Source organism: Tubulanus polymorphus, chromosome 4, assembly GCF_964204645.1.
Source record: "Tubulanus polymorphus chromosome 4, tnTubPoly1.2, whole genome shotgun sequence".
Taxonomy (NCBI): domain Eukaryota; kingdom Metazoa; phylum Nemertea; class Palaeonemertea; order Tubulaniformes; family Tubulanidae; genus Tubulanus; species Tubulanus polymorphus.
Genome location: NC_134028.1, coordinates 20,269,032 through 20,289,062, shown reverse-complemented (window position 1 = coordinate 20,289,062; position 20,031 = coordinate 20,269,032). Strand labels below are relative to the sequence as shown.

The 20,031-nt window shown below is 39.4% G+C and overlaps 2 protein-coding genes across 2 annotated transcripts in view; one reads left to right on the top strand and one right to left on the bottom strand.

The window, feature by feature from the left end:
• Positions 1-131: 131 nt before the first annotated feature.
• Positions 132-7,261, top strand: LOC141903831 (protoheme IX farnesyltransferase, mitochondrial-like). Its single transcript, XM_074792165.1, has 6 exons — positions 132-316; positions 1,459-1,846; positions 2,360-2,484; positions 2,869-2,939; positions 3,923-4,155; positions 5,711-7,261. Exons 1-6 carry the CDS (start codon positions 182-184, stop codon positions 6,139-6,141), a joined length of 1,383 nt encoding a protein of 460 aa, XP_074648266.1. The 5' UTR covers positions 132-181; the 3' UTR covers positions 6,142-7,261.
• A 2,177-nt stretch (positions 7,262-9,438) lies between these two features.
• Positions 9,439-20,031, bottom strand: part of LOC141904398 (cadherin-23-like) — a 54,991-nt gene continuing 44,398 nt past the window's right edge. The window contains exons 61-66 of the mRNA XM_074792982.1: positions 18,927-19,049; positions 16,990-17,309; positions 15,832-15,874; positions 14,970-15,171; positions 14,234-14,247; positions 9,439-9,988 (exon numbers count right to left, since the gene is read on the bottom strand). Of these exons, the coding sequence (XP_074649083.1) occupies positions 9,439-9,988; positions 14,234-14,247; positions 14,970-15,171; positions 15,832-15,874; positions 16,990-17,309; positions 18,927-19,049 (1,252 nt within the window). The remainder of the gene's footprint in view (positions 9,989-14,233; positions 14,248-14,969; positions 15,172-15,831; positions 15,875-16,989; positions 17,310-18,926; positions 19,050-20,031) is intronic.

Below are 20,031 nucleotides of genomic sequence, written 5' to 3'. Positions count from 1 at the left end.
TTGTAGAAATAAAGTTAATTGGCCTGTTAGGGCTGCAGAGTGTTTACCACTTAATAGATAGATGGGTACGGCCCAATGATTCGAACAGGTTCTGAAGAATGACAACGAGTCACACACCACATTGAATTGAATTTACTTTATTGAAAATTGATTCCTATATATATAATCAAATAATGATGAGATGATGTTTAGATTAGTGTTTAATGTTAGCAGGATTAGATACTGTCAATATTTGATACAGCAGTATCAACATCAGAGGCTACTGCTAGGGTTTTCAAGTACGGCATCTATCAGCAGCAGCATTAGCAGTAGGAAGGTAACATTAAAACTGATTGGATTTTGGAATTTGGTTGGTTGGTTTATTAAAGGCTTAAAATGGGACAGAGAAATGCTTAACTTCTCATCAAGTTACAAGTAACATGTTACATTAGGTTGTACTTCATTTTTGGAAAGCCAAAAGGATATTTTCGCGTTGTAACTTCATATAATCTACTTTGCGAAACTGTCAAAGAATGCAAATATCCTAATGGCAATGCAGTAACACTACAGTCTGAAACCCCTGTAAGTCAAAGTGAAATAAGTGTAACGCTATGTAACACCCTGTAACAAGGGTGTAACAGGCTGTAATGCCCTGTAGTGTAACGCTATGTGAAACCCTAGTAACTAAAGTGAAATATCTGTAACAAGCAAGGGTGTAACTAGCCGTAACGCCCTGTAACGCTATATGAAACCCTAGTAAAACTAAAAGTGAAATATGTGTAACGTTATGTAACACCCTGTAACAAGGGTGTAACAGGCTGTAACGCCCTATAAGGCTACGTGAAACCCCTGTAACTCTAAAGCGAAATATGTGTAACGCTATGTAACACCCTGTAACAAGGCTGTAACAGGCAATAATGCCCTGTAACACCATGTGAAACCCTAGTAACTAAAAGTGAAATATGTGTAACGCTATGTAACACCCTGTAACAAGGGTGTAACGGCTGTAACGCCCTGTAACGTGACTTACAGGGGTTTCACAAGGCGTTTCATAGGTACTGTTTTATGTATCAATTAGGTTTTTGTCGTGAAAAATGACTCTCAAATTTGGTGATCATACCCTCAAAAGCCCCTCAAATACCCCTCAAATTTCATATATTAAAAGGTCATATATTAAAGCTTATAACTCAGTCGATAAAACAGTAGTAATGAACCATGCATTTAAGGAATTTATTAAGTTATTCTGGTGTGAGTGAGGACGTTTTGACCGATGAAAGCGAGAACGTTTTGACCTGAAACCTTATCCATAACCGCCCAGGTGGGTTCTTCTTGCTCTGGGGCCCTGTCCTTCCACTTCCCGGGCCCTGAGCTCCCGTTTATATGTACGCTGGTCTGGGACCCAGCTTTCATAGTCTTACTCTTAGTGGCCCCGCTTATGTCTGTACTCGTGGGATCTCAAGGCGTATTTATATATTTCAGTATGGACGAGTCACTGGTAAACCTCGAATAATCAGTGAAAAATGTGATGCCTGCAGCGGCAGCGATGATGTGGATAAAGTGGAAACAGAGGATAGTTGCGGTGTGGATAGCAGTAAACTAGTGGAAGATGTGCACATATCTCTGTATTATAAACAGCGAAACAGTTTAATCACAATGAGTAGAGATGATGCTAGTGACATCATAAATAAATATCAATTAGATCAAACACTGGGTTCGGGGGTGCCCAGTCCCGGGGCACTACCCACTGCGGAATCTGAAGGCATGCCCACCGTGGAATCTATAGAGGACGTCATGTGGAAACAACAGACTATTAATACTAAAGATCTCGCTTCTATTTATTTGGGTTTATCTAAATCTAGATTAACAGGTAACAGTGTAAATCAAGTTTCCACAGTTCTGGATCCAGTTCCACAGTACAGGATCCAGTTCCACAGTTCAAGAACCAGTTCCATAGTTCTGGATCCAATTCTGCATTCTGTATTTAGTTCAACAGTTCTGGATCCAGTTCTACAATTATGGATCTAGTTCCACAGTTCTAGATCCAGTTCCACAGTTTTGGATCTAGTTCTGCAGTTCTGGATCCAGTCCCACAATTATGGATCTAGTTCCACAGTTTTGGATCTAGTACTGCAGTTCTGGATCCAGTTCCACAATTATGGATCTAGGTCCACGGTTCTAGATCCAGTTCCACAGTTCTGGATCCAGTTCCACGGTTTTGGAGCTGGTTCTGCAGTTCTGGACCCGATTCTAGGTTAGTATTTGACATTGGAAATTCACAATCTATTCTTAAGTGTAAATCATTACCGAAAACCGTGCAGCTGGATCCTGGTTTAGTCATCTGTTGGACAAGAGTTTGACTGTTTGATTGGTATGATTTCAGGTCTGGTAGTTTTAACAACAATGGCTGGTTACGGAATGGCACCAGAAACTTTTCATTTAATCGATTTTATATTGTGTTCAGTGGGCACTGGACTTTTATCAGCAGCTGCTAATTCGACCAATCAGGTACGGACAGTAAGACAGGGCACCTCAGGACTTAGTTCCACTCTTCTGGATCCAGTTCTACTTCAGTTCTGGACCCAGTCCCTCAGGTTTGGACCCAGTTCCTCAGTTCTGGACCCAGTTCTACAGTTCTGGATCCAGTTCCTGGGTTCTGGACCGATTTCTACTGTTCAAGATTCAGTTCTACAGTTCTGGATCCAGTTTCACTGTTCTAAACCCAATTCCAAAGTTCTGAACTCAAGTTCTATGTTTAACTTAACTTGAAATTAGTTCATTTCCTACATACGTTTTACCTGTCCTCAGAACTGTGAAAGTAGGTCCTGAATTTTAGAATTGGATCATGTATACTATCAATAAATGATGATTGTGTATCTTGTTTGTTTGTAGTTTTTAGAAGTTCCGTACGATTCACAGATGAACCGAACCAAGAATCGTGTTTTAGTACGAGGTGTTGTCAGGTGAGATCCAGGTCAATCACACTGAATTTTCACGCCACCCCCCGCCGTCAATCCCTGAATTAATATTCACCCCACCCCTGCTGTCAATCACTGAATATTCACCCCACCTCCGCTATCAATCACTGAATATTCACCCACCCCTGCTGTTTATCACTGAATATTCACCCCACCTCCGCTATCAATCACTGAATATTCACCCCACACCCTGCTGTTTATCACTGAATATTCACCCCACCCTTGCTGTTTATCACTGAATATTCACCCCACCTCCGCTATCAATCACTGAATATTCACCCCACCCCTGCTGTTTATCACTGAATATTCACCCCACCCCTGCTGTTTATCACTGAATATTCACCCACCCCGCTGTCAATCACTGAATATTCACCCCCACCTCCGCTATCAATCACTGAATATTCACCCCACCCCTGCTGTTTATCACTGAATATTTACCCCACCCCTGCTGTTTATCACTGAATATTCACCCACCCCCGCTGTCAATCACTGAATATTCACCCCCACCCCCGCTATCAATCACTGAATATTCACCCACCCCCGCTGTCAATCACTGAATATTCACCCCACCCCTCTATCAATCACTGAATATTCACCCCACCCCTGCTGTTCATGACTGAGTATTTACCCCGCCCCCTCTATCAATCACTGAATATTCACCCCACCCTGCTTTCAATCACTGAATATTCACCCCACCCCCGCTGTCAATCACTGAATATTCACCCCACCCTGCTGTCAATCACTGAATATTCACCCCACCCTGCTATCAATCACTGAATATTCACCCCACCCTGCTGTCAATCACTGAATATTCACCCCACCCTGCTATCAATCACTGAATATTCACCCCACCCCTGCTGTCAATCACTGAATATTCACCCCACCCTGCTATCAATCACTGAATATTCACCCCACCCTGCTATCAATCACTGGGTTAGTATTCTATATTTATCTATGTTTATTTTCAGTCCTCTTCACGCTGTTACATTCGCTGGGATTTGCGGTACTCTAGGATTAACTACATTATACCTAGGATTAAACCCATTGACAGCTAGTCTAGGATTATTTAATTACGGTTTATATTCGTTCATTTATACTCCGATGAAGAGGTCACACATAGTGAACACATGGATCGGAGCGTTAGTTGGAGCAGTTCCTCCAATGATCGGCTGGACTGCATGTACCGGATCACTGGATGCAGGTAATGAATACATCCTCCTTACGCTAACACTCCCTCCCTTTTAGTAACACTCACTCCCTACACTAACACTCCCTCCCTTTCAGTAACACCCACTCCCTATTCTAACACCCCTTATACTAACACCCACTCCCTACACTAACACTCCCTCCCTTTCAGTAACACCCACTCCCTACACTAACACTCCCTCCCTTTCAGTAACACCCACTCCCTACACTAACACTCCCTCCCTTTCAGTAACACCCACTCCCTATTCTAACACCCCTTATACTAACACCCACTCCCTACACTAACACTCCCTCCCTTTCAGGAACACCCGCTCCCTACTCTATCACCCCTCATACTAACACCCACTCCCTACACTTACACTCCCTCCCTTTCAGTAACACCCGCTCCCTACTCTAACACCCCTTATACTAACACCCACTCCCTACACTAACACTCCCTCCCTTTCAGTAACACCCACTCCCTATTCTAACACCCTTATACTAACACCCACTCCCTACACTAACACTCCCTCCCTTTCAGTAACACCCACTCCCTATTCTAACACCCTTATACTAACACCCGCTCCCTACACTAACACTCCCTCCCTTTCAGTAACACCCGCTCCCTACTCTAACACTCCCTCCCTTTCAGTAACGCCCCCTCCCAACACTAACACTCCCTCCCTTTCAGCAACACCGACTCCCAACACTAACACTCCCTCCCTTTTCAGTAACACCCCCTCCCAACACTAACACTCCCTCCCTTTCAGCAACACCGACTCCCTACACTTAACACTCCCTCCCTTCCAGTAACACCCACTCCCTACTCTAACACTCCCTCCCTTTCAGCAACATCCCCTCCCTACACTAACACTCCCTCTCTTTCAGTCTTTCAGTAACACCTACTCGACTCCCTACACTAACACTCCCTCCCTTTCAGTCTTTCAGTAACACCTACTCAACTCCCTACACTAACACTCCCTCCCTTTCAGCAGCACCCACTCCCTACACTAACACCCCCTCCCTTTCAGTAACACCCATTCCCTACACTAACACTCCCTCCCTTTCAGTAACACCCACTCCCTACACTAACACCCCTTATACTAACAACCACTCCCTACACTAACACCGCTCCCTTTCAGTAACACCCAATCCCTACACTAACACCCCCTTCCTTTCCGTAACACCCACTCTAACCCCCCTCATACTAACACCCCCTTCCTACACGTGTCTTCCTACGTTTACACCTCCCTTCAATAAACCCCTTCCTACACTAACCCCCATATACTCACCTTCAACCTAAACACACTCTCCCCACTCATACAACTCCTCCACAACCACTCTTTATGTACCTTCCACACATACCAGTGTGACTTCTCTACCCTTGTATCTCCTCACAGCCCCCTAAAGTGAATACCAGGATCTGACGGGTTGGACTGATAAAATGACTAAATACCATAGATTACACCTCTAGTGCAACACCCCATTGTTACCCTTAATCCCCCAATAGACAGTTTCTAATACATCTAGTAAGTATTCTAACTACTGATTTAGCGATTGTTTATTTTCAGGGGCTCTGTTACTCGGTGCTATTCTCTACAGTTGGCAGTTTCCTCATTTCAACGCGTTGAGTTGGAATTTACGCCCGGATTATTCGAGAGCCGGGTATCAGATGATGTCGGTAGTTAATCCCGGATTATGTAAACGCGTCGCGTTGCGACACAGCGTCGGATTAATAGGATTATGTTGCCTGGCGCCGGTATTAGACGTGACGACGTGGACGTTCGCGGTCGACTCTCTACCGCTGAATCTGTATTGCAGTTACCTAGCGTGGAGGTTTTATAAACGAGCGGACAGCGGAACGTCGCGTAAACTTTTCCGATTCAGTCTGATTCATATTCCCGCTCTGCTGCTGCTGATGTTTATTAGTAAGAAAAATAAGAACGATGAAAAAAATACGGAGAAAGAGACACAATTACTGGTACCAGTAGAGAAAACTTGATAGAAATTGCCGTCGTCTTATAACGAATATACTTAACTATAGCTCTAATATGAAATACGATAATAGCTCGTGTGTATTGTCAAATGTTAACTTTCTAATAGGCCTACATTTACGTATAATGACAAAGGTTTCAGAGTTGTAACTCCTATGACAATCTTCCTCTCAGGGGTTAACTTAAAAGACTACCAGCAGTTCCACAGTTGTGAGTTTGAGTTTTCAATGAGTAAACTCTTTGAGCGAAATCTTACGTAACTCAGAACTGTGGAACTGGGTCCTGTGTTATAGTTTTTTAACCAATCGATAAAACCAGGCCCAGTTTACGTCGCAATCACTGCTTTGATTCGAAGACCAGTCCGCGCTCATTTTGATTCCATAGCCAATCTAAGACCAGTCTAATTGATTTTTATTCTATAGCCAGCCTAAGACAGCTTACAACCGATTTTACCCATTAGCACACAAGCTGCCCGTATCTGCCCTGCTTATTACTCCTCAAGCCGCCCGAATCTGCCCCGGCACTTTTTTCGTATGCCGCACGAAAACGGTTATAGTGGGATTCGAACCCAATAGCTTATGATAAACTAGACACCCAAGTCCTCGAAATACCTGATAGAAATCAACTTCCTCCTATTTCAATTTCTCGAGTTTTTCGAGTATGAACATGACACATCTGAGCGCTAACTTCAAATCCAAGTAACTTTTGGTGAATTTCGGGGGCCAAAAGGACACTATTTTGGTGGCCCACCTCATCAAATCTTACATCATATGAAAGCCTTTACTATAACTGCAAAATAACACAAACTTGTAATGCATGTAATATACAGCAAATGAGCTATTCGGTACCGTGATGAACTTGGATTTTACCTTGATTTTACCGTCATTCTATAGCCAATTTTAGGCAGCTTAAGACCAGTGAGTCTAAGCTCATTTTGGTTCTATAGCCAATCTAATAGATAAAGAATGTTAGGACTTATCTCTCGGCTGTGGAACAACATGTATATACTCCAGGGTTAAATAGTGTATATAAATCAATAGTGATTTTCTACATATCTTAAGTGATTTGTTTTATCATATAGAGTTTTGAAACAGGCAGCAACTAGTACTGAAAAATCAGTGAATGTGTGAGAGACTGTTACATTAGATAAAATGTGTTCAAATTTAATCTAATAAAATGAATATCATAATAGATAAAAATTCATTGTCTTAACTAGTTCTTTTCTGATTTGATTCTATTTCGCTTGTATGGAATTATCTGTGTGAATGTTCTGGATAAATCGGGAAGTTGAATAGCAACTCAGAGGAATGGAAATACGGATGTTTTTAATAGTGTCGTGTTTGGCTGGGGTTTCTTTGGCAAATAGGGATCCTCGATGTCCTCGGTCCATTTGTTAGATGTTAGTTGCCTTTCTCGTAATAATACTCCATTCTTAGTAAGATCTATTTCGATATATTTTATACTTGACGATGTAGTATGTATTCTTACAAAAATGTCAAGGCTCTCTTAAATACATATTGCCTCTACAAGATCTCTGGTGCGACCCCCTTTGTCCCTCTCTAGGTGGGTCTTGTCTGGTTTCCATCACTGCCCACTCGAAACACAGGTCCTGTTGATCACAAATTCCTGCGACCAACAGTAATCCCTATTTATAATTTCTGTCTCTCATAAACTATATTACAATAGGTAAAGATGATACTATTGTAGTGTAACTAAGGTAGGGTCCCTACAACTCCTTGATTCCTTAACTGCTTCCCAACGGAAAATGCATTTGTAGAGGCTTAGAACTCCTTTATTTTGAGCAAAATTCAGAAATTCCTTTCAAACTCTGAGAAAACATTGAGAAATGGGCAATTAGATGCTCTTTAAGTTGTAATACAATGCCTAAATCAGTACAGTTAGAACTTGGAGGATGTTTTTGTTATGGTACCCTATCAAGTAACAGTTACTGATAGAACGATAACCACACTGAAACATGGTGAACGGATAATAAGATAAAAACTGGTTTAGATCATTGTCAGGTGTGACACCTGACGATGATCTCTAGGGTGAGATCGAAAAGTCGTGTATTCTTTATATTTTAGATTGAATAAATAAATTCTTGTTTTTAAATTATCGTAATCTGTAGATAGTGAGTTTTTATCTTATTAACAGTTATTGATGTAAACAGGAGTACCGATTTAGAAGTAGTCTACCATATAATATAATTATAAATATATAAACGTGATGCAGTTGATTAAAGATAACTATGTAAAACACAATTTATATTGATCCTCAGATTCTTTAGATAAACCCATACAACAATTTCACTCATGGATTCATTATTTCAATTTTATTTGTAAAATATGTTTTAATAAAACGCATGATTATTATAAAAATGCAGCTTCATATAAAATTTTTACAGATCCATAATTCATTTCTATAACTTTAAACAATTTCAATACTATTTACATCTTTCATCGATAGAATATCATGGTCATTAAATACATATATGAATAAATATAGTTGTAAAGTTAGGAATAAAATCAGATCTTTAATTTGAATATATTCACATTGGACAAATAACTAACAGATTACTGGTATGGGATCATTCATTTATTACGTACGTATAAGATTTGAATTTTTCAACCCCCTCCCCCTCTGTACGCAAAATCGGCCATTTTTTCATATACATTATGCATTACAGGACGCAATTGCACTGACCCCTTCCCCTCCCCTAATGCGTACATAATAAATAATAAAAATAAAATAATAATGACCCCTATTACAAATAAAATGGCTGAATCTACACTCTATGTATATATATATACAAGACGTTAACAATACACTTTTTTTACAAGTTTAAGACACGGAAAAAAGTGAGATCAAAATCTGGAATGTTTCTGTATGTTTAAAATACATCAACTTATAACTTGTAACGAATGACATGCGAAATAATTTAAAAGTGACAAGAAAAAGTATGTAACAAATTGTGATAAATACATTTTATACGCAGAACTGAAAAGAGTAATCATAAATTGTAGATTAGATGAAATCCTTAATATTATGGCATTATGGTTCAGTTGCACCGCCAAGGCTTAAACTGTTTGGACCAGTCTTAGCCCATCTTGGTTGTTCTACAACTTGAGACAAGTCAAAGCCCAATTTGGTTTCATAGTCTATCTAACGACGAAGACCAGTCTCTAAGCTCATCTTGGTTGTATAGCCAAATGTAACAACTTTAAAAGACTTTTTGCATCTGAGCCAACTGAATCAAGGGCATGAATACCTCCATTCACAGGGCGTGGTTTTGAACCCTGAAATATCTAGAGATGGGTAATACCTTCATCTAGTTCAATATTAATACCTGTAGTGCTACTGTGAATAATAGCAGGCTGAAATATACTCTGTGAATTAGGCATATGATTAGGACTTGGTGGGGGCCTGTGGTCCGTAGAACACCCTCCTAAGCCTTGTGATGAGTTCAATGGTGAATCACTCACTGAATTATCATAATCGACAGGTGGTATAGGGGGTGCTGATTGGGTTTTAGGAGTCCCCGAACATCCGGCGGTAATCAAACCCGAATTATCGGTAAAACTAGGATTCTCGTAAGTATAATCTTCCACTACGCCTTGAGCCTCGGCTCGCGTCTGGACCGGGTGCTCAGGGCGCCGCCCGGTGTCGTCTTTAAAAGCTACTTTCGATCGTTTTTTATCCTTCGGTATTTTCGCCTTAGCGATCGCGTACATAGGTGGCGTTGTCGACAGCGGGGCCGGATCGGTGGACGTCTCGTAGTAATCGTGTTCGAGGTCCATTCGAATTTCTTGCGTTTCGAAACTTTGCCGTTTTGCTAACAGTTTATTTCTGGCATAGCTAAAAAAATGATTCATAAAAAATATATCAATTAAAGCAGAATCGAATATTTTCAAGGTGCCAGCTTTTTCACTTTTTACAAAAAACATCTTTTTTTTATTTCCAATATTCTAATATTCTAAAATGCCTCCATTTCGTTCATGCTTGGAATTATAATGTAATCTCACTCGGGTTCAACACTTGAGTAAATCTTAGTTTTGAGGCATGAATTAATGTGGAATTTTGTACGGAATTTACACTTTACTTGGGAATTGAAACAACACGGAAAGAGGCTAAAATTCGTAGATAAGCCACTACTGAGAGAACTATGATAGAGACACGGATTTAAAAACTCAGAGCAGTTTCGATGAATGAATAAATAATATAAACCTAAGTGCCGTTTTATAGACCGTTGTTAACTTTAACCCGGGGATTAACTTAATTCACTTTCAATCGAGTTAAACACCGGGTTAAAGTTGATACCGGTCTATATAACTGGCCCCGAGTTAACATAACAATGAAATACCCATAGACAAATCTTAAAATAAGAATCTAAAATACTTATATATTAGATATTTTGACCCGTATGCAGGCGCGGATCCAGAGGGGTGGAGTTCAGGTCGTGACCCTGCTCAGCTACCAAAAAATTGTTTTCTTGAAGAAACGTACTCAAGACAAAGCGGGCGGACAGTGCCAGGTAATCGGTACCATATCAGCTAATGTTTGGCCAAACAATATGCCATATAGGCCCCCTATCATTAGAGATATTAGTCGGAAGTTTAACATTAATATTTTTTGTGAACCCCCTCCTGGAAAAAATCCTGGATCCGTGCCTGGTATGTAGGGTATATTTTCACATTATTATCAACTCCGTGCGATTTTCAAAAGAAGTTTATCCCGGAATAGCCAATAACTCTTGTTTGGACATTTCGAAAATGATGTAGTCTGCGCTTGCTTCGGGGGCAGTCGGAGCGATGATATGGGTTCTCATGACATGAATTGGAGTAGGAAAATTGTTAGTACTTGGTTACCCTGGCACACGATAAACAGCGACAATCTGCTTCGAGGCAAGCGCGCAGTCTACTGTTTGACTTACCAGAAATTAAGGTGAATTTTGATTTCTTTTAGGAAACTGCTTTGATAAATGTAACCCAAGCAAGCGGTCATTAATAAGCAAACGATTAATTCATAAAATATAAGATATAAAACAGTTAAATTCTAAACTAGAAACATGCAGCAGGTTACGTATCATAGGAGTCTATAGGGAGGCAAACACTAAATCAGGCTTTTTTATTCATTTAGACCCCTCGATCCCTAAATTACGGAAAAGCTAATATTCAAAAAAAATTTTTAATGAATTCGTAATGATTGTTCATTGATTGCAGGATCTATTCAATATAGGAGTTACCTTCTAAACCTTAGTTTCACCTATTTCAAACCATCTATCACTGCCTATACCAAAATATATAATATCTGTAAATACCACCACAGTTTAGGTTCATTAAAACGCCATTCTCTCATTGTAAATCATTTATTATTACTTATTGGATTAATACAGATGTAAAATGCTATTAATCAAGTCAATTTCTTAAAACTTTCGCGGGGTATTCATTCCATCCAATCTCAGTGGAGACTCAGTTTACTAGTGTATCGCACAAACTCTTACTAGCAGGGGCAGACCCAGCATTTTGAAAAAGGGTGCGCAAATGTAAGCATTTAGGCGCTACTTGAATGGCAAGCCATTCCGCACCGAGAGGCACTAAGCCATGGGGGGGGGGGGGGGGGTTCGGCGCAAACTAGCTTTTTGTACACATTGTATATAGTGGCTCTGACAATAGTGAAAAAATTCTTTCCTCACCAAAAAATACAGGGGCACGCTGGGTCCTTCCCTGGCTAGGTTTGGTCCAAATACAAGCAAGAAACATAGTCCACTGTATTTGATTGGGGGGTTTGGCGCCCTCCCCTAGAGAACTTTGGAATAATAGATGCTCAATGGGGTGCATTCTGAGCATAGTCATTCATGCATTAAGAAGGAAAATAATTCATTAGATGAAGAAGATTCGGTCAATCCTCCTTCTTGCAATTCAAATTTGTGGCTACAGCAAACTAGCTTTTTGTACACAGTGTATATAGTGGCTCTGACAATAGTGAAAAAATTCTTTCCTCACCAAAAAATACAGGGGCACGCTGGATCCTTCCCTGGCTAGATTTGGTCCAAATACAAGCAAGAAACATAGTCCACTGTATTTGATTAGATCTGACAAATGATTCTTTGATTTCATGATGTGATAAATAACAAAAATCATAATTACGAATTTACAGGAAGAAATCACTTAAAATTCAGTACGTTCAATTAACTAATAAAATAAATCACGATTAATCAGTATTATTGAAATGATTTGATATTGATTGTTATGAATCGAATGAACGCTCACGCTTCGGGAGATTATCATAAACCTAACCTGATTGGCCGGGAACGTTCATAAACATGAACGTAGTTTCTATTATTTCACCTGGTGAATGATTTCGGATTCTCTGACTAATAGAAATAGGATCAAGAATTAGAATATATTTCTTTCCACTCTTGTTCACTAAAAAAACGTCATTTGTTAATTCTGAACAGGGGAATATGAGTTGAGCTATACAGGCCGGCCACTTTCTGCCCATTCACAAATCCCTTGAGTTTTCCCTGATTTTTTCCATGTGATTACACAAAATTTCAGTGAGTGAATCAGAGAAATTTGAACTTGTCAAATTCCCTGATTTTTTCTTGATTTCTCTTATTCCCTAAGTTTCCAGGTTTTCCGGGTCAGTGGCCACTCTGCCATCAGTTTAGTTTTATTAATCACATCCACTTAATATGTAAATCAATATTTACATAGGTAATTAACATTTTCAAATAACTATACATATGTTTAACTCTTAGTTAAAAAATTTGGGTTTCTCTTTTGGATCTAAGCCAAGATGTTGACTTCTTCAAGAGAGGGTAATTCTAGCAAGTGTGGTCAGGTTGTATCGTGTGATTGATCAAGTTGATTGATGGTCTAATCCTAGGGTTAGTCAGCTAGTGTAACCCTAACTATACCGCCTCCACACTGATGGAATGAGCCTGGGGTTACTCAATAACCCTACGGATGGTAGCAATGGGTCAGCAATGACCAGCAATGGGCTAACCCTAGGGTTAAGTACACTGGCCTGGAACTGATGCAGCTAGGGTTACAATAGCTGACTAAACCCAGGGTTAGTTTGTACGGATACGGACTAACCCTAGGGGTGGATCAGGTGACATAAGACCAATCAAAACCTATACGTAGGTACGTCAGGTGGCCACAGATTCAAAAGTTTGATCACTTTGGGTAACTTACTCAATAAATTAAAAGCGTTAAAGATCTAAATATCCGAGATCTTTTTAGTTGTAGCCTGATGCTGAATAAACTAAACCAATACAGAACAAAAACACATATCACTTGAGCAAAATGAACAGACTCAACCACCAAAATTGTACAAACTGGAATTTGCCCTATACCGGGCAGGAAGACCCTAATTAGACAAATGTACTCCGTTCCCAAAAACTACGAGTTGAAAACTTCGAGCACCACAAGCGACAGTTTATACTCGGTTACATAGCGGTTAAAAGCATCGGTTACTCTAAAGCACCGTTTCAGCAGAATGACATTAAAACCAAAGCGAAGCTTCTAAAAATACTCTTTAAACAGTCAAACTGAAGCCTAAGTTGTCATTGTTAAAGCCTTGGATGGCATCTTATCCAAATTCCGACTAAAATCCGTCTCAAAAATAAACACGACCTCGACAATATGACGTCTCATCTGATGACGATGATAAGATAAAAACCCACTATTTACAAATTAAAAGAAATCTAAAATCGAGAATTTATTTATTGAAACAATCTAAAATATAAGAACACGGCGTATCGATCTCACACTACAGATCATGGTCATCAGATGAGTCACACATCTGACGATGATCTCTAGTGTGAGATCGAAACGTTGTGTTCTTATATTTTAGATTGTTTCAATAAATAATTCTCGATTTTAGATTTCTTTTAATTTGTAAATTGTGGGATTTATCTTATCATCTGTTCACCACGTTTGAGTGTGGTTATCGTACCATTTGATGACGACTTAAGCGAGGTTTGACTGCAAGACAATTCATTTCCGTATCTTGAATCGGAACGATTCGAAACGTAGAAATGAATTGTCGTAATGTGAAGTGGAAGGAGTAACATGGATTTGAATTTTATTTTACCTCACAGAATTGTCCTGTTGAAAACACAGAATAACATGAAAAATTGACATGCAATATCAGTGAATCGTGTTTCCATAGGTGAATTAAATGGGTACATCTCCATACGGTGAATTAAATTATATCAAATTAAAGATGGCGGCAAGGCACCATTTCATCGAATATAAACATCTTACAAATGGAAAATGTTGATTACATATCAGAAAAGAGACAAAATGACGCGAAGAGAATGAAGAGAATGTTCCAAAAATATTTGATATTTGTGAGAAAAACAAACTTGATTAAAGGGAATAAAATGTGACTGTAGTAGAACATTTATGAATATAAAACCAGTTGATTTTGATATTGAATAATGATTTTGGGGGGGGGGTGGCAATCTGTTTAAACTACCGGGGTTGATTCGAATGGACTTTTTAAAGTGACGATATGGTAGTCCAGTTACTGCCTGTAGTGTAACCGCATGTACTAAATGGAATCCTAAAAATGTGATAGAACATTGATTACCATAAGAAATATTTTGATAATGAAGTATAAGATCTAATCATGTTGATGGTGGAACAGCAATGGTTAGGGAAAAACTCGATTATTTCAAAGATTGGGTACAGAATCAGAATCAGAAAAATGCGATTTGAAAATTATGATACGTAAGAATTTGTAAAATATAACGTACAATATAGACAATAGATGGCGTTACTAAACGATCACACGACTGAAAGCGGACGGATATCGTTAAAACTACCTCGTCGTAATCGGGCTCCGGTTCGAAATAACCGGACGCGCTTTCAACGGGCGACGTAACTGTCGCAACCGTATCGGATTTCTCAGATCGTTGTTCCCGACGACAAATGCAGCAGAGAACTAATGGCGGGCATTTAAAATCGCGACGGCGTTTCTCCGAATCGGATGATCGCGCGACGGGATTTAGGGAATTTTTAGCCCGGCTGCAAAAATAAAGAGCCCTAAAGTTGATTAGTAAAAACAGATGAAAACCGGACATCATGGGAGGGATACGTGCATCCAGGTTGGGGGTACATCCATGTTTGAGACACTACAGTAGACTCCGCCTAATCGGGTGAAGTTGGAACCATCATTTTTTACCGAATTAAACGGTTACTGATTTGAAGAACCGCGAAAATCGATCAATGGATAAAAATATGGAATCATTGAACCTAACAGCGGTCCTCAGTATCTCATACGATCAGATATTAGCGAATCGCTGCGGGTTTGCTTCGTTATATTAAATTTCAGACACAAGTCCTTGCTATAAAAGTCTTCGCATTTCATGCATTTCACGAGACTTTCCTTCGCTTTGGTTCACTCCTGACGCGATTGCGTATGAATGAAAACTACAGATCAATGAAGTAGTAACATAGGGCCTAGTATGAATCACCGACAGAGATAGAAGGTCGATAGCGTTGTAATTTTGGTCAAGTGCCCTTACGGTTTACCACTTTAGATGCTGAATAAACGGCCGAAATGAAGTCAACATTTTACCGGATGAGGCGGATTACCGAATAGAGTGATACCGGACAAATGTCTATTTCAATTTGACTTGAGAGCATACTAGGTGGCATCTCAGTCAGTTTTGTGGTGGAACATACCTCATAGAAGTCTTATTAGGACCAGAAAGCACTGGCAGTGGACCTAAAACATGGATTTTCAATCATGGATTTTCAATCCATTCTTCACTTCATTGAAGGATATCCAAAAAGTCATCATTGAAAGGGGTTAAAAAAGAGAAAATTGACTCCATAATTTGAAAGTTTAAAAATATGTTTCCATGCCTACATTACCAAACATTAGGTGATATCTGTATTGAAAAACAGTAGAAAATGGATATATATTAATTTTACCGAATTGAACGTATTACCGGATAGACGGTACCGGTTTAGGTGGAGTCTACTCTATGTAATGTGAATCTTATGCACCTGTTCTAACAAAAATCAAGCCTCTCATTGAAGATATACAGCACGTATCTATCATTCAGTCTGAAATTGAAGTTCCTAATCGCGTAATTTTCCATCACTGACTGTTGTACAAATAAAGAAACTCGCAGTGTCACATCCCTGACCTTAACCTAAAAAGAGTCACTTATTCTACAGCGGCTAAAACAGTTTGTTAAAGAGAAGGAGATAGAGAGACGAAATAGAGATTAGAAAATAGATCAGAATTCTCAAAATTCACTTATTTAGATCAGGACCCAGTTCACAGGCCCGCGCCGAGAGACAGTTTGGGGGTAGCGAACAAACTCCATAAAATTTTCAAAGTGCCCTTCAAAAAATCAGTGTTGAAAAATTTTTGTCAAGATATTTCAAAATTTGTATACAATTTTGATGTTTTTTGGAAAATGAAAAGTAATCCATTCTGAAATGATTCATTCAGGTACTCATATGTAAGATGTCCTTTTTTCAATAGGAAAGTGCCCCTTTCATGGTGACAAAGTGCCCTTAGAAATAGAACAGCCCCTCAAAAAAACTCGGAACAGGCCTGGTTCAGGACCCAAAATGTGTTCATTTCAATAAGGCCCACTGCAATAAGTATAGGTATCTACAATTACAACTGTTGAACTGGATCCAGAATTTTTCAGTATAACTGAAATTGAGAATACTGATGACAATAACTGGTGACCAGTCCGATCCTAGCGCAATGACCGACTGAACCAGTCCAACAATCTATACACAACATTCTGGCAACAATGCATCGTAAATAAAACACTAAATAAAGAAATAAGACATCGAAAAACAAAAAAAAAACGTTACCAATCATAACGTCACGTTGGCGGTATTTAGCCATCGCGGCGGCCATCTTTGTTTTGCCGTTGTTAGCGCGTAATTTTTGGACGACACCTCGGATTATTTTACGTTGCGATTTAACGAGCCCTAAACGTCTCATGTCCCATTCCGTAATCGTATCTAACAACAGGCAACTATCGTAATCGCTCGACAACAATGTATCGATCGTTTCCTCGGTTACGCCCATTTTACGCGCAATCGTCGGCCAATCGTTATCAGCAGTTTTACTGATGATAATAGATGGCAGCACAAGTTTCTGCTCGAATGATTCGGGAATATCTGAGAACCTTTAGAATAACAGCAAATAAATCAATGAATCAATTTATGTGAATTTCGATGGAGAACTGAGATTCATGAGGAGAGGGTGACTTTGGGGGATTTGGGGGACTTACGTAGCTCAAAATTCGGAAAGTCGCATGGGAAAAAGGCTCAAGTCAGAGGAGCTTCGGGGCTGGGGGCTCCAAAATGTATGAGGGGAGGGCTACAGGGCGGGGGCCAGGGTAGGGTGTTCCTGGCTCAAAATGTTTTATGTAATGTATATAACTGGCAAGTGTGAACACATACATATAAATTGAACATGCAGATCAATTTTAGGGAGGGGTGTTGTTTGTAGTGTCCATGCTGAAACTTCGAGGCTTTGGTACTCTTACGCATACCATACCTTCAATTACTCGCAATTCGACGCATTCAAGCAATAGACAGATTAATAATTCAGACAAAAATCTATCTTGGTTTGAACACCTGAACCCAGTATAGCCATTTGAAGGTATGATACACCAGCACAGAGATACCACTGCGCTCAGGACGACAATGGCTGAAAATATAAATCTCGACACGTGATGTGTTTTTACTACAACGAATAATTATCAGAGCAAAGTAAAAATAACCATTGAAAATCTGTCGAAAAATGATTCGAAAAAGGGTGATTTGGGTTGAGTTTGACGACAGAACCCAGTTCCAAAGTTCCGGCTTATAATTTGACTCTAATGTTGAATCATGAACTCGTCTTGACTCTGAGTTAACTCAAAAGCCCCAATAACACCAGCATTTTTGGCCTGGGCCAGATTTGTCCTGTGCCAACTTAGTTCCTGAACAATTGTTCCCGGGGGTGCCAAATGGGCCCGTGCGTGTTTGGCCCAACCAAAAACGTCAGATCACAACCTAATTTTAGTACAGGTCAAATTACTTGAGAATTGCTACTGGTTCCGAAAATGACTCACTACCCTTTGTTTGAGCATCGTTCAGTATTTGACTCGGTCCTGATACGGGCCGCGAATCTGGCACAGGCCAAATCGTCTTTATGCGATCGCGGCGTAAGTCGCAACTATGGAACCGAATCCATAGGTTTAGTTCGATTCAAACGTACTTCATAATCGTGTATTTTCATCACCGGAGCTAGATTCCTGTTCACTGTATCAAGCACAAGCAGCCGTGAAACAATTCATACATTAACAAATCAGTTCATTGATTTACACACACTTGAAACTATTCTTAACGAATTCAGTGAAGGGTTAGAAACCGTCGAAAGTATGCACATACATTATACACATAAATGGCAGAGGGAGAGGCAGTTAACAATTGGCAATCATACGAGTACGTATTGCAATGTTTAAAATCATCCTAACTATTGCGTGTACCAACCGCATAAAGAAATTCTGTATCTAAACAGTAATTTCTAGAATTTACTTATAAAGCGTCGATACTAGAAAAGAACAAATATTTCGGTCTCTCAGTTTGCCGAAAAACACCATGATAACGATAACAAAGCAGTTTTGGCTATATATATCACTATGTCAGTTATCCACTGTCCTGACAAAATTGGGCAAGTCCACACATCGTGGATATAAAGAGTCGTTTAAAACTGGAACTAGAAACTTAAATCAGGTGCGCAGAACTGAACTTACACAGGTGCATGTCCGTTGCGATTGATAGATGTAGCTGCAGCCGCTGAACGTAATGTTTCGATGTCCGAAGTTGTTATGTCCGTGTCACTATTCACTATAATCACTGGATTGCCATCTTCATCGCTAGCGACGGTGAATTTACATAGAAAATGAAATATAAAAACAGAAATCGTGAGAATGTGCGAGAAATTAAATTTGATCTCGGTCCCGACATTCAATCTAAATGCCAACTAATCAACTCTAAGAACCAGGGGCCAGTTGCATAGTCACGGCTTAGACTTAAGACCAGTCTAAGACCAACTTTGTTCTATAGCCAATCTAACAACTTAAGACCAGTCTTAAGATTTAAGACCACTTTAAGACTTAAGTCACGACTGTGCAACTGGCCCCAGGGCCTTATTGCAGTCATGACTTAATATGCAAATGCTTGGTCTTAAATCTTAACTGGTCTTAAATTGTGTGCTAGAGAACCAAAAATGTGCAGACTGGTCTTGTTCGTAGATGGGTTATATATAGAACCGAAATGAGCTTATAGACTGGTTTCAAGTAGTTAGAGATTGGTTATAGAACCAAAATGAGCTTAGACTAGTCGTTAAATTGTTTACATTGGCTTAGAACCGAAATGAGCTTAGACTGGATTAAGCTGTTAGATTGGCCATAGAACAAAAATGAGCTTAGTCTGGTCTTAAGTTGTTAGATTGGTTTTAGAACGAAAATGAGCTTAGACTTCTTTCAAGTTGTTAAAATTGGTTATAGAACGAAAATGAGCTTAGACTGGTCTGCTTATATTGGTCAAAGGACCAAAATTGGCTTAAACTTGGTCTTAAATCTAAATCTAAGCCATGACTGTGAAACTCTTGTTTCAGGATCTAAATTCATATCAACCATAATAAGCTGCAGTATCTATAAACAACCCTATATTCATCAGAGATATAGAAAACTAGGATTTGAGAATGATGAGAAATTTGAATTTCAAAACCACCAGTAATAAGTAAGAATTCTCAAAAAATACAGTTTCTCCTGCTTTCAATATCAAACAATGTTATGAAATGAAATCTAAAATTAAAATCTAAAATTGATGATGATAAAGACCAAGGTAAAAATG

What these genes read in the sequence shown, in the direction of transcription:
- LOC141903831 (XM_074792165.1), top strand. Translation starts at nt 182, where the DNA reads ATGATGTTTAGATTAGTGTTTAATGTTAGCAGGATTAGATACTGTCAA. An exon ending in CTGCTAATTCGACCAATCAG is followed by an intron (nt 2,485 to 2,868) that starts GTACGGACAGTA and finishes GTTTGTTTGTAG; the next exon opens with TTTTTAGAAGTTCCGTACGA. An exon ending in TACCGGATCACTGGATGCAG is followed by an intron (nt 4,156 to 5,710) that starts GTAATGAATACA and finishes GTTTATTTTCAG; the next exon opens with GGGCTCTGTTACTCGGTGCT.